The sequence below is a fragment of the Ctenocephalides felis genome, unplaced genomic scaffold (genome assembly GCF_003426905.1).
Source record: "Ctenocephalides felis isolate EL2017-DRISC unplaced genomic scaffold, ASM342690v1 CF-g0.4_SCAFFOLD_01492, whole genome shotgun sequence".
Taxonomy (NCBI): Eukaryota; Metazoa; Arthropoda; class Insecta; order Siphonaptera; family Pulicidae; genus Ctenocephalides; species Ctenocephalides felis.
The window spans coordinates 6846553-6861342 of NW_020537646.1; the positions used below are offsets into that span (position 1 = coordinate 6846553).

Sequence of the window (14790 nt, forward strand, 5' to 3'; positions counted from 1 at the left end):
AAGTAGAAGTTAGAAGTAAGAAATTAAACTACATACCAATTTTTCAATTTCTATTTATATAAACAGTATAATATATATGGCTAGAAGAAAATTTATATAACTTGCATAAGTCTATCAAGTTCTTATAATACAAGCTACAAGCTTTATTTATTTGGAAGCTTTTGGCTAACATCCATTGTGAATCTCGACAGTCCTTCTAGTAAGCCTACATATGCAGAATGTTCATAGACGGTACTTGAAATCAGCAATTTTCTCTGCGAATTCATTAGTGATGCCTTTCTCCTCCAATAAATTCATTAGTAAATCATATAAATACTGAAACAATGTAATAAATTAGTCATATATATTTATATTTTATGTTTTGTTATGTCTAAACTTACTCCATCTAAGACATCTCCTGCTACTGCATATGTTTGTCATTCCATTCTCCTTCATACTCGTTACTTCATCAATTCCAAATACATCATCTGAAATGGAATCAATTCATTAAAACAAAAATAAATTTTCTGTCTATAAAATTCAATTGATTAAAAGGAAGTTACATCAGATATGAGGATTATTAATGAAGGAGTTATATATGAAAGTAAGGATCTAGAAGGATACTTATAGAAGATTATAATTTTAATATAATATAGGATTAGGAGAAGGAACACACATTTACTGTAGGCATCTGTTTGCAAGCTACCACCTGTGGCATCAGGTTCCTGCATGAAAGAGCATGTGAAACTTAATGTTTTTCCATTTCGAATAATATCAACTTCAAAAGTGGGACGGCTCTTCATTTCTGCAAAATCTGGCTTATCCATAGTTGGATCTATTTGTGCTTCTCCTTCTGCATCAACAGTGTGGTTTACGTTGAAACTAACTTGTATACTAAGAGAAAATTGGGTCATCATAGAACAAAATCAGAAGATGACATGGACATTTTATTGAAAATTACTAAAAAAAAAAAGCACAATTTATTTTACCATTCCAAGCTAGTATCCTTTGTAAGTGTGACTTCAGCACCATCCAATTTGACTTTGAACCCATCGAGTTCTGAGGGAACATTTTTGATTTTCTGTGCTTTCTTCTCGGCAACAATTTCTTCACTAAGGAACTCAGCCAATTCCTTTTCTCCTAAAGGTAACAAATCATGAATGTAGTTTATAACCCAATGTTTTTGATTTGGAGCATATTAATATAAGTGTAAAGCATGGGATCAATATACAATTTAGGTGATGATTTAAGTAAGAATTATTTAATGAATAATTTAAATATTAAGAATGAAGAGTGCAAGATCTCCAATTCATTGCGCAATCGATTTGCCGCTAACCTCAAAATCTTCTATTTCAAAAGTGATTTACCTTTCGTGTGCATAAATTGTACACTATGACTACTGCATTCTAGTTGTCCTTTTCCCAATAAAGGCTTTGTTTTCGGTTCTACAACTGATGAATTACACGTGCTCCATAATAGCCTGCACGATTTTCCGACACTGTTGTTTTTTAAAGGATTTACTAAATTCTTAAAAGTATTAATACTCAACACTGATTTCACTATTCCGTTCATGGTGTATATGTGATGTTATAAATACACGTTAAGTAATTATGTTAAAACAGTGGAATATCGACTTTTAAACGAAGTTGATATGAATCCTTTAAACCTGCGTAAATGAATTCACAATGAGGGACTCAGCATAGCAATGGTGGCGAGCCTGAGTTAAAACAAGGGCATCATTTTCAAAGTTTTAATAAATAATTAAAATTGTTCGATATCAGCGAATTAAATAACATAATTAACTTATTGATATGAATATAAATAATTCTGTTATATTCAACATAGTTTATTTGATAGTAAAAATAAATTTAGTTCGCTGATATAGCATACGTGATTGGCATACTCCTCGACTCCAGTAACATTTTTAATACATTATAATATATTTGTTACTCACAAATTATTGAACCTGTAAAATAAATTTGACTTTTCATAAGAATTCGCTTATTACATCTATTAGTATTAACATTTAAAATTATATCTTTTATAATTTTTAATAAGCCCGCTCATTTTACACATTTGATTCAACGTATAACATGAACTAATACAAGAAAGGCTACCAACACAAAATATGATTAAGAGGAGCAAAATTTTATAATTATGAATTTCAGTATAATATGAAGAAGTTTCAAGATAAAAGATTCTTCTAGAACCATTATTAATAACTCTTTTATATTAAAATAACTTAAATATTTTATTTCAAATATTTTTTTTACTTTACCATAACCTGTCTGAACTTTTCGATCTTTAGTTGGAGAGGGAGGTCCTGCTTGACACATGACATAATGTCAAAAACTTCAATCGTGTTCATTGCAAAATAATTTTATATAACATTTAAAAATTATATTGTGGGAGTAACACGGTTCGTAAAAAGTTGTGAATATTGGTGACAATAAATATAGTTATTTTGTGTGATCGCGTTTAGGTAAGTTTTTATTATTATTGGAAGTTTTGAATTTATTTATTCCTGTATATTTTATTTTGTGTCTTTATCCTGTATTTTTTCATGTTTTATGAATGGTAATGGTACGGGAATTAATAACATTAGAATCGAAACATTTGATTATACTTTATCTTACCACCGATATATACTTTATATATGTTATTATAATTTTTGCGATATACTGAATTTAAAGCTAAAATATATTTTCTTAAAAAATTTGAAACATTTATATACTACAAATTACTTATTCCATCGTTTTTTAGTGAATAATTTTTATCTGTCATAATACACAACATATGCCATAGCATGTCATTTAAAATGATTAGTTCTTGACTGCATAGTTTTTACAAATATAATATATTTTTACGATATAAGCAATTATATATGTTACAAGGTTATGCGTTCTAAAATTTACCCAATAATTATATAATTTCCTACATATATCTGTTCGAGTTACGTTATTTTTGAACTTATTAGCTGGCCAAGAAGTATTTATAAATATACTAGTTCTCCAAACAGATGAATGCTTTCGGCAAAACTTATTGTTTTATTTAATTTGAAATAATGGTCTTAAGATATAATTTTTATTAGTTAATTTTTTTCAAACTCGTCACAAAACATATATTATTCAATGGACGTTTATATTGAATGAGAATCAATTCATAAAATTAGGCAGCTACATGTAATCATTGTTCTTTTTTGTTAATTGCACAATTGAAAAGATAATTTAAATTTGGGGTAGATCGACTTTAAGGTCCATATAAAAAATAACAATATTTAACACAAAAATGTTATCTATATTACATATAATAAACAGTAGTATTTGTATATTGTTTATTTCTCAAATATTAAATGTCAAAATTAATGAACATGAAATTAGCTAATGTTAATTTTTTTTCTTAATGTTGTTATACTTATTATCCTTAACGTCAAATTTTTAGCTAAATTAATAGTAAACAATTTGAAGTAGCCATTTGCATTTTAGGGTTAGAAGTTACTTAAGATGTTGCAATTGTTTATTGTTATTTTATTGATGAATATTATTTAACAAATAAAGTGTTAGTTAGTAAAAATAGTTTCAAAGTTACAGATAGTGGCAATTCTAATATGTGATTAAATAAGTTATAAAGTCATTTTAAGCTGACAGGAGGATTCCTAGCAACATGCCGAAAGATTAAGATAAGTTATTATTCAATTTCTAATTTGCTCTAATTTCAAATTCCAATTTCTCATTCTTCTTGCATAAGAATTTTTACGACAATGCGTGATATTATGGAATTGATCCCACGTGTTCGGGACCATCTCGAAAGTTCAAGGGGGCAACGCGAGAAATATATTCAAGCGTCAATATTAAAATTGCAAATTCATTGTCGACACTCAACCAACTGGAATCTAACTACGTATAAATATTTACATTTTGAATTGCTGTTTTTTTATTAATGCTTATTTAAAACTACGAAATGTAGCCTTAAAGTACAATTAATAATACATATGTTAACTACAAAATTTTGCAATCCTTAATTAACCTGAACGTCAATTCGACAGTACAAAGATTTCTATTAGAGACTACTCTTAACAAGAAGCTGATCTACATAATTTGCTAAACATTTCGTGTTTTCTATATCATTTAATTTACGTAATACATGAATATACAATATTTATCTTTTACTTACTATTTTTTTATTTTTCTCTAAAACATGATGGTTTGAATTATTGGAATTGATTGATTAATCATTTAAAACCCAATAGGAGTCAATTTTTTCAGACAAAACTCTTGCAAATTAATTATTGATTATTATACTCGATCAAAGTTTTGGTTTATGCAGTAGTTATTAATATATTATTTATTCATTGGAAATTTTATTAAACTTTGGTTCGAATAATAAGCTAAATAATAATAGTGCCATTTGAAAGTGCAACTATATCTGTTTTAAATCATATAAGGCATGTATTATAGATATGAGACAGTAAAAATATAATTAATATAATGGCATTGAATAATATGTAAAATAATTGTTGTATTTCAATTTACAACAAAATTTACGAAAGGACCTATAATAGATACCTTTCTTATTAATTATTGATAATTGACTTTTTTATTTGTTTATTTACCTTTTGGCACTACTGATGAACTATTTGCTGAATTTTGCTTGAATTTCTTAATGGTTATTTCCTAATAATTATTTCTCATAGTTAAGTAAATTAACTTAATTGAATAAATAGGTCAGAGTCGAATGACATTTGATTACTTAATTGGTTGCATGTCTGACATAATAAAACGAATTCTTAGGAGAAAATACTGAAGAATAATTTGTTATTTTGCTATTGCCTTCGTTTTATTACTATAAGCTGTTTATTTAATTGCCAGGAAGCTTTTATTTAATGTCTTTTATGTCATAAGGAAATTGTTTTAATAATATTAGGCGTTGTCTATTTAATTGCCTGTTCAGTGCAGTTTGCGGAGAAATCGAGCTTTTTTAATAATATTTTCAAGGAATGTATTTTATTTACACACCTGCAAGGTATATTATTTGCAGTTTGTTTCAATAAAATGCATTTTTGATGCAGCTTCGTACGCACAACCGAGGCTGGAAATTTTCTGGGTTTTTCTGTTGGCTGTTACAAGACATTTTTATTTATTTATTTTGAAGTCCTACGATAATGTAATATTACTTAGATCTCTAAACTTCATCAGTATTACAAAAAATGTAATAATAAATTCAACACCAATATTCTCATTTTTATGTCTTCGTATTTTTTCTATTAATTCAAATTCTAGTCATTAAAATTAAGCTAAGTCATTATGACAAAAATAATGTGCAGATATGTACCAAAAATCCATAAAAAAATGATAATCATTTGTTAGTCATATATTATAACCAGTTTTAACTCGTTTGATCGTTTCATCGTAATACATTATTTTATATTCGAAAGTGAATATGTACAAGATTTATTTTCGATCGACTTGCTTTCAGATTTAATCAAGGCTGAATTATGATTATAACTGTATCATTAAACTATTTTTTTAAAGATTTGTTGAATATGGTACATTGGAGCATTTGATCTTAATAGATGTGTATTTTGAAATAATATTTTTGTTTTTACCAATATTTGGATACAGTCAGATAAACTATTATAAAATTATTTACAGAACTAGCGACTTACATATTTTTACAAATCATAAATTACAACTACATTGATGAAATTATATCTTATGAAATTAAATATTTTAATTGAAAATCGTATTGATTAGTTTTTAGTGAGAGTGAAAACTTTATTTTCGAATTAAATAAAAGTTTTTATCTAAATAACTAAATTCCAAGTATTTGATCCCAATTCTTAATTGTTTATTTTTACATCTTGGGAAGTATGTATGCAATTTGAACTAAGGTGAAATACCATATACAATTAGTTATAATCTTATTAATTATACTATCAGTTATAAATAAAAAAAAGTATTTATTGGATCGGAGAAAAATGTTACGAGAACACCAAAAATTTTGGTTTGGCATATTCAGATAAGGAAATCTATGTCGTTTGCTATGTTGCTTAGGTGTATCAATTGTAAAGATAAATCCAAAAATAGAAAATCAGTAAAATCAATGAACTTTAGTTTTCTGCTTGGTAAGGCGTTCAGAATTTTTGGTGGCAAATGTGTAAATATAAGATTTTAAAATGCTTCCCAGTGGTATTCATTTTAGGTTTGAAAATTGACGAGATAAATTGACAGAACAGTAAAAATAACTTTACATTATTTATTTATTTTTATTTATTTTAAATATATAGCCCACAGATTTCCCACATAAAATGCTTAACATAAAATTACATATAATGCAGAATGTAACAATATTATTTATAAACAGAATAAGATAAAATAATGAGATATTTGAAAAGAAAATAAAAAGGTTAACTTGTGCAGATGGAGATTATTTGATCAGGTTAGAGGACATAAGTAAAATAGGCGAATTTAAGAGAGAATCAGATTTAGGAGTAGGATAATTGAAAAATAATTGTGAACAATAAAGGATAGTTGATTAAGAATAAGAGGACAGTCTATAGAATTATTGCAAAGTTTAAATAAGAACATAATTGTACAGATAAATCGACGTGAGGCAAGGGAAGGAATACCAAATTATTTTAGTAAAGTGTTGTGGTCAAAGCCACGTTCAAGGTAAATTTTATATGTTTTATAATAAAGATATTTCAGAAATTTTTGCTGAACCTTCTCTAAAGCATCAGAGTTGTTGATTTGATGAGGATACCAAATAATTGAACCATATTCTAATTTTGAAGGTACATTAGAATAGAAGTGCATTGTTAGAATTGAATTGTTTACAATTTCTCAGTATCAAACCTACAGATTCATGTGCTCTATTACAAATATCAGTTATATGATCAGTGAAAAACAAACCAGAATCAAATAAAACTCCTAAATCCGACAATTTATTACATCTATCAATGCTGGTGTTAGAAATTATACGTTGTAGATCTAAAGGGTTAGTTCTTTCGAGTCTTCTGGGTATATTTGATGAGAGCGTGTCTTTGGCTGGTTGGTTCGGATGATCTTCAAGTCTGATTTTGTACTCAGATGCATGTCTTCTGATTTCTTCTGCTCCCGTGAACATATTGGAGTTTTGTTGGATCAGCCAATTTAAGACACTATTAGATACCTCCAGTATTTTTTAATAAATCTATTTCGTGACTGACTATTACTATAATCGTTCGGCTCTGGCAAGTGCCTGAATGACATTTGGCATCGGCCATGGCAAGTATGTCACTTGCGGAGCGATCGACATCGACTATCGTGCTGATCACCTCAGCGACGTCAGTTTCACCTGGACAGCGCGAGTCGGCGGACCCCTTGACGATTTCGCACAATTTTTTATGTTCTGTTCTATTTTTTGAGAGTGATTAATCGGTTGTGTTTTTAATATATGTACGGACTTTCTCTTATGGGTAAATTTCTGTATTACATAATTATCAATAATGCTAATATAAACATACATAGTAGTAGTATACTAGCACTAACATGCACACTCCCACACACACACATGCATATTATATATATATATATATATATATATATATATATATTAATTTTTAATTTATTTTTTTACCTAATTTATTTTATATTTGGCATTCAAAAAATATTAAATTCAGCAAAGAAGGTTTAACATCCAGTTATAAGACCAAATCATGTTAAAAAAAATTGTTCATACTTTTCACCCTATTTAATCTTTTAAATAGGGTGAAAATACTGTTAAATACTTATGTTGATAGCTTTATATAAAACTAATGTTAAATACTTATGTTGATAGCTTTATATATTTTTAATTGCATTTTACAATCCCTTTAACATTAGTTTACCTTATTCATAATATTTTTATTGATTATATTAAGAATTTTAAATTTTTATTATATTTTATAGTATCCACTGGACAAGAAACGTATAGATTTTTTTTAAATATAATTTAGTTTTATTTTTAATAACTGGATGTATGCCTGTTGATTTTTTTTTAAATGATATATTATTTATCATCACTACAAATAGAGAAACTTATATTTGTATATATGCATGGATTTAAAAAAGAAATTACTTTTTTCTATTTTCTAGCAATTGACCTTTTTAAACAAATTTCATGAATGTTAAATTGTGTAATTTATATATATATATATATATATATATATATATATATAATTGAATGTATAATTTATACGCATGAACATTATCTATTGACGTATTGTCAGGAATATAATGTAGTTGATTGAATTTTTAATTTGTAATTCAAAAAAGAATTGGGTTTTAAAAATTGAAAAGATGTTTGGCATATTTTTATGACATTCATATAAATTATTTTGATCGAATATAATTTCTATATTTATAAAATGATTTCAAAAATATGCATATTTTTTTTAATATTTAATATTCAATTTTCAATATTCATTTAACTTATTTTTCTACTTGGCAATATTTGAATGATATAATATTCAAATTGAGATTATATCATTATATATATATATATATATATTATTTATATTATATATATTATTAATATATATATATATATATATATATATTTATATGTATATATATCATTACATTTCAATTATTAGATAAAAATGTAAAATAACATTTAAAAATCTAGTTATATCTGGAAAAAACTAGCGTAGTCAGCGGAATGTTAATCAACTTTACATTTACTTTAAAAATACATAATTAATGTTGGAAGCCCTTGAAACAAATTCTTAAAAATCGGTGACAATGAACTAAAACATTTTTAATGTCGTTGTTTGTCTAAGTTATGAACTTTTTGTTTACTATCCGAAAAAATATGAGACTAATTCAAATAATGTTCAAACAAATATTAAATAAACCACCTTGCATTTTAGTGAATTGTAATGAAATCATTTGCAATTGTTTACCGTCGGTCTGATATTATTTGCACAATATTTTTTTCGAGTTAATTATTCATCGGCAATATAATTAATATGCGATTATTTAGCAAATGTCTGAGGTATGCTAAAATTTTGTACTTCGGCATTTGTTATATGAAAATGAGATTTGAACTTTAATTTATTTCGATAATAGGAGAATTCGATTATTCTAGGTCTTTCTCATTGTATTTTCAGATCATTTTTTCTTAACTGTTAAACGATAAGTACATGATTGTTTCTAACTCCATTTATTTTTAGACAATTATGAAAAGTTGTTCATGCGAAATTTAATATCTTGAGTAAACTACATTTATCGTTCGCGTTTCCGTAATCATGTGATTAGTTTCAATTTTATTTAGAAAGAAAAAACGATTAACTAGAACAGATAATATTATTTTTATGGTTCAGCCGAGTTTATAATTTTTTGTTTCCATTATCTATCCCAATCAAATAGCCCAAAATATTTTAGCAATTGAACTTCCAAAAGGCTTACAAGAACACATTCATTATAATTCTTCTATATATAGGATTTTTTTTATTATTTTTATCAAGTTGTACTTACAAAATAATGTAATAATATTTTTCATGTATATACAAAATTCTTTATCTGTAGATAAATGAAATTTTTTATGCTGAAAAACAAATATGATAATATTTATTCTGCAAAGTAAGCATTGCATTAACATTTTTATTAGTAATCAAAGCCTATCAGTCAATTCTTTAAAATTTAGGTAAAATATATTTTATTTGTTACCATGGATGAGAAATAAATTACATTGTATAATTACACAATTTAACTTAATTTATCAAAGCAAAAAGCTTTGCTACTGGGCAAACTTATGAAACTCTACTAATTTACCATTTACCCTGAAAATTACCTGATGATTCATCTTCGCAAGACACATTGTAGTTTAGTAAAAGAAAATCTGTAGCTGAATTAAGAACCTAGATTTCATATTATACAATTTTAAAATGTTATATTGAACTTCGCATCACAAACTAATAATTTTAAAATTTTAACAAATATTGAAACCGGATTGTAAATTCACTTAGTAACTATCGCATGTATATTTAATGCATGCCATATGCTTATTACACGAAACAGGAAATGTATGTCCGTGAAGGCATCGCTTTATGAATATTTTTATCATATATACTAGTCTTTTATTACCAGTGTTTTTTGATTCAAGTATTATTCATTTCAGATGTGAATTGAATTCTTGCAGTTTTCACAAATATTGATATAAATTAAATCATAATCAGCAAGATGCCGTGCCCGTTTTTGACGCGTTTCAGCAGCAACTACTTGCGTAACTATGCGCCCAATCTTCTTAAGAACTACGCCCAATTTTGTCCAGTGGCGGCCAACGCGATGTCTTCCGTTAGCCAGGGACAGATGCAGGAAGGACAGACGCAGGGTGAGTAAATAATAATGATAATAATATTTCTTCATAGTGTTAAGAAATTTAGATTTAGATTATTATAAATATTACAAAGATTACTAGGTTTGATTGAAGCATTTTTAACCATAGCTAATCAGTAATTCATAACCATTCATAACTATTTTTTTGTTTTTGTTAAAAACATATTCAAGCCTAGACTCACATAACAGATACATGCAGTAGAAATCATCAGTCAAATAATTATTTCGAAGGTCAATATGATTATGTGTATTCAATATTTATAGAAACTTTATAATTGTCCAAGGACTATAGTTACACATTTCAAAAGTTCATTTTAGTAATTTTAAATATTACTATTTTAAGAATATTTTACAAAGTAATTTCATAAAAATCTCTTCAGGAGAAAATTATTTTTTCCATTCAATCTTTCAAAGAATTGAAACTTATTTACTATTTTTGAACTAAAATATCTAACAGAATTTAGTAAATTGAAAAATAACATCATCATTTTCAATAGGGCTAGGTCTAATCGATTATAATAATTATTCTTCATATATTTTTCTGTTGATTGATAATGCCTTCTTTTCAATTATAATTTTCTTCTGAATGAAATGATATTTGAATTCAATAAGCAATTCAATCGTTCATTCAACAAGAAACCAAAATTATCAAAACAATAAACTAGTTCTTTGTTATTCTTGAGCTTGAATTGAAAGTCGAGATGTTATTTGCAATGGCGATTTTTTTTACAAATACCACATTCAGTGAATTAATGGAAGTTTGTGAATGGAAAATTTTCTTGTACTGTTGGAATTTACTATGCTTGTTATAGTTTACAAATAAATATGTAAAATGTGAGGTAGATAAGTTAGATAATGTAATAAAAAGAATCTAATTAAATTTAAATTGTTAAAATTTAATATTATTCAATCTAAATTTTAAGATTTTTACCTCGCGTATGGCATTTTAACTGTGATTTTTATATTTTTAGCAACTGCAACTAAGAGCGATTTATTGGGACCCCAATCTTGTCCTTTTTTGAAAGAATCCAGCAAGTCTTTAGTAAAAGAAGTCAGCCAAGAAATTAAAGATGACATTTTGGATTCCACAGTAGATTCTTTGGAAAATAAAGACGATGTTGCAGTAGAACGTAAGTAATAAGTTGTTATACCAAATATTGTAAAAATCGGTACAATGTATTTATAATTTTCAGAAGAGCCTTTATCCTTATGAACAGTTTTTCCGCGAACAAATTATGCGCAAGAAGAAGGATCATTCGTACCGCGTGTTCAAGAAGGTAATAAACAAATTTTAATTCATTTTTTTTCGACCCAAATATGAGTTTTTTATTATAACTAATTTAATTTGTAGGTAAATCGCCTAGCTGGTGTGGGACAATTTCCAAGTGCTTTTGAGTACTCTTGGGGCGAAAAACCAATCACTGTATGGTGCTCGAATGATTATTTGGGAATGTCATGCCATCCAGAAGTCAAGGACGCTGTTAGGTAAATGGAAAGACTTTTGCGATAAAAATAAATATTGTAAGAATTTTTTTTTTAATACTTTTTCATTCCATTTTTAGAACTGCTCTGGACAAGCACGGAGCCGGTGCAGGTGGCACCAGAAACATTTCCGGAAATTCTTTGTACCATGAGAATCTTGAAAAAGAGCTCGCCAAACTGCATCAGAAAGAAGCTGCACTTCTATTTACCTCATGTTTCGTCGCAAACGATTCAACTTTGTTTACTTTGGCCAAAGCGCTTCCGAACTGCCACATATTCTCTGATGCTGGTAACCATGCGTCCATGATTCAGGGCATATGCAACAGCCGTGTTCCCAAGCACATTTTTAGACATAATGATGTCGCACATTTAGAAGAATTATTGTCTAAGGTTGATATAGGCATTCCCAAAATAGTCGCTTTTGAGACTGTGCATTCCATGACAGGAGCAGTTTGTCCATTGGAGGTAATAAAATATAAATAATTAATTATATATTATATTTTTCAATATTTCAAACTCCGACTTTATGTTTACACATAATTTATCTCATTGATTTATAATTGAAATACTAATTTTGAATTTTGATTCCTTTACTTTACTGGAGCAGTATCAATTCTTGATTATTGAAACCAATAATAATATGCTAAATGGTGTTAATTGTTGTTAATGAAGTAATGTTAATTTGCAGCAATTGTGCGAAGTGGCACACCGCTATGGGGCAATTACATTTGTTGATGAGGTACACGCCGTTGGTCTTTATGGTGACCACGGTGCCGGAATCGGTGAACGCGATGGACAACTCGATGCCATTGACATTGTTTCCGGAACCCTCGGAAAAGCATTTGGCAATGTCGGCGGATATATAGGTACGGATCAAATGATCATTATATAAAACGTATCATAGCATGTAGAATTTCTTTTCATTCATTTTTTCTGCAGCTGGATCATCCCTTCTTGTCGACATGATAAGATCATACGCAGCAGGTTTTATATTCACAACTTCACTACCTCCAACTGTATTGGCTGGTGCTCTACGCGCTGTGCAGATATTAGCATCGGATGAAGGTCGGGAATTGCGTCATAAACACCAGGAAAATGTTCGATATATGCGCAAAAGATTGATGGAAGAGGGCTTTCCGGTGGAACACACTCCGAGTCATATTATACCCATAAAGGTTTGTGGGAAAAATAAGAATATACTTAAAATTTTTAAATGATTTTGTGTGGTTTATTGGATTTCATTAAGTAATCATCAGTCAGTGAAACTGATCAATTACGATATTCATTTATAGAATCGGATTTGATGCACTTCACTGCTTAAAGATTAAATTCATAATCATATCACACATATTTTTGCTTCATTTCAAATTTAATCACTGACATTTATTTGCATATGCATGTATTGCACTAACTAGGTAATAAATTGTAAATGTGCTTGTATGTCATATTAGCTCGTACTCATTTTTTTGTAACTCTCGTACGATTTTGATTAGAATTTCGGTTCCACTTTTCGGTAAAAGTTATGGTTAACAGACATAGCTGTATTGTTTCGTTTCAATATATTGAATTAATATATTTTGATCTAATTTAGATCAAATTCCATATTAACTTGTGTTATTTGTTAGCGGTAGTGGTATTTTAATTTCGGATGGCTACTAATTGCTGGGTCGTATTTATAGTTGCATTTGCTTGCTATAATTTAATCCACCAATAATTTTGAAAGTCTTCAAATAGAGTAGAATTCAACAAGTGCACCTAACTCATTTTTATATAAGTGAAGTGAGTTTTAACCTACTATTAGAATAAATGTAAGTATTATAGTGCATTTTTACTATTTTTCTATAAGAATCCATATATTTTGCACGAATGTGGTGAGCATGAATTTGTCATTTTCATTTGCTTATCATTTTAATGTGCGCAACATCATTTCATCTTCATCATTGCATTTTCAATATTGAGTTCATTGCTAACTTTGTTAGTAAATAGTTGATAATTTTTAGATTGGTGATCCGAAAATCTGCACAGCAGTATCGGATAAACTTTTGAAACAATATGGACATTATGTGCAAGCTATTAATTATCCAACTGTGGCTCGCGGAGAAGAAAAATTGCGTATGGCACCAACGCCTCATCATACTAAACCTATGATGGAGCAACTTTTGCTGGATATGAGAGCCATTTGGAATGAACTGGGTTTGCCTCTAAAAACACCAGTTTGTTCATCGGTAAGAGATAAGAGCTTATCCTTGAAGAGACATGAATATCGACTTTGAAATGCGAGTACTATATTTTGATTCTTTTTAGGAATGTAAGTTTTGTCGTAAACCTTTATTGTACGATCATTATGAAGCTAGAACAAGAGGCAACAAATACAAGAGTGCTGAACCATGCACAATTCCAAACTGCCCGCAAATGATTGCTGTAGCAATGTAATCATAAACCTAGTTATATCCTTAAACATTATTAAAATTCAGGTTTATTGGTGTGAGTTCATACTCACAAAAATACATGTGCTAATTCTATATTGTGATTCATAATTAAACTAACCTACTACTAAAAATTGTTGTTAATCGAATAAATTTTAAATGTTTTAAATGACCTCAAATTAAATTTAAGGTCTGCCGTGGATCATGAATTTATTTTAATAATAAATTGGATATATATGGGCCAACATTATTTATTCCATGTACTGGTGATAGATTTATTTATTTGGAAATTTTAATGAATAAATAAATTACGATTAAAGTATGTTTTATTTATTTAAAATTGGAATGAAGTGATTATAACAATCATTTATATGAAATTCCAATGAAGAACATGATGAAATAAATATTGTATGCATGGATTGCAAATTGCTTCGCAAAACTATTTTCGGTACTCCACATATAGATTTAAAGTACACTTGTTGAATATTTTTATTTTATTTGAAGACTTCTAAAATACTAGTGTATAAAATATATGTAATACTTAA

The 14790-nt window shown here is 27.9% G+C and overlaps 1 protein-coding gene and 1 pseudogene across 1 annotated transcript; one reads left to right on the top strand and one right to left on the bottom strand.

Annotated features, from left to right (window-relative positions):
* Positions 1 to 143: 143 nt before the first annotated feature.
* LOC113370380 lies at positions 144 to 1668 on the bottom strand (annotated as a pseudogene).
* Positions 1669 to 2328: 660 nt separating this feature from the next.
* Positions 2329 to 14499, top strand: LOC113370163 (5-aminolevulinate synthase, nonspecific, mitochondrial-like). Its single transcript, XM_026610831.1, has 10 exons — positions 2329 to 2461; positions 10120 to 10332; positions 11309 to 11454; positions 11534 to 11614; positions 11689 to 11822; positions 11900 to 12284; positions 12508 to 12685; positions 12759 to 12994; positions 13820 to 14044; positions 14124 to 14499. Exons 2-10 carry the CDS (start codon positions 10182 to 10184, stop codon positions 14250 to 14252), a joined length of 1665 nt encoding a protein of 554 aa, XP_026466616.1. The 5' UTR covers positions 2329 to 2461; positions 10120 to 10181; the 3' UTR covers positions 14253 to 14499.
* Positions 14500 to 14790: the final 291 nt, after the last annotated feature.

Excerpts from the sequence above, each read along its gene's own strand:
- LOC113370163 (XM_026610831.1), top strand. The coding sequence starts at position 10,182 with ATGCCGTGCCCGTTTTTGACGCGTTTCAGCAGCAACTACTTGCGTAAC. Across the intron at positions 10,333-11,308 it reads GCAGGAAGGACAGACGCAGG|CAACTGCAACTAAGAGCGAT; the intron begins GTGAGTAAATAA and ends TTATATTTTTAG. Across the intron at positions 11,615-11,688 it reads CGTACCGCGTGTTCAAGAAG|GTAAATCGCCTAGCTGGTGT; the intron begins GTAATAAACAAA and ends TTTAATTTGTAG.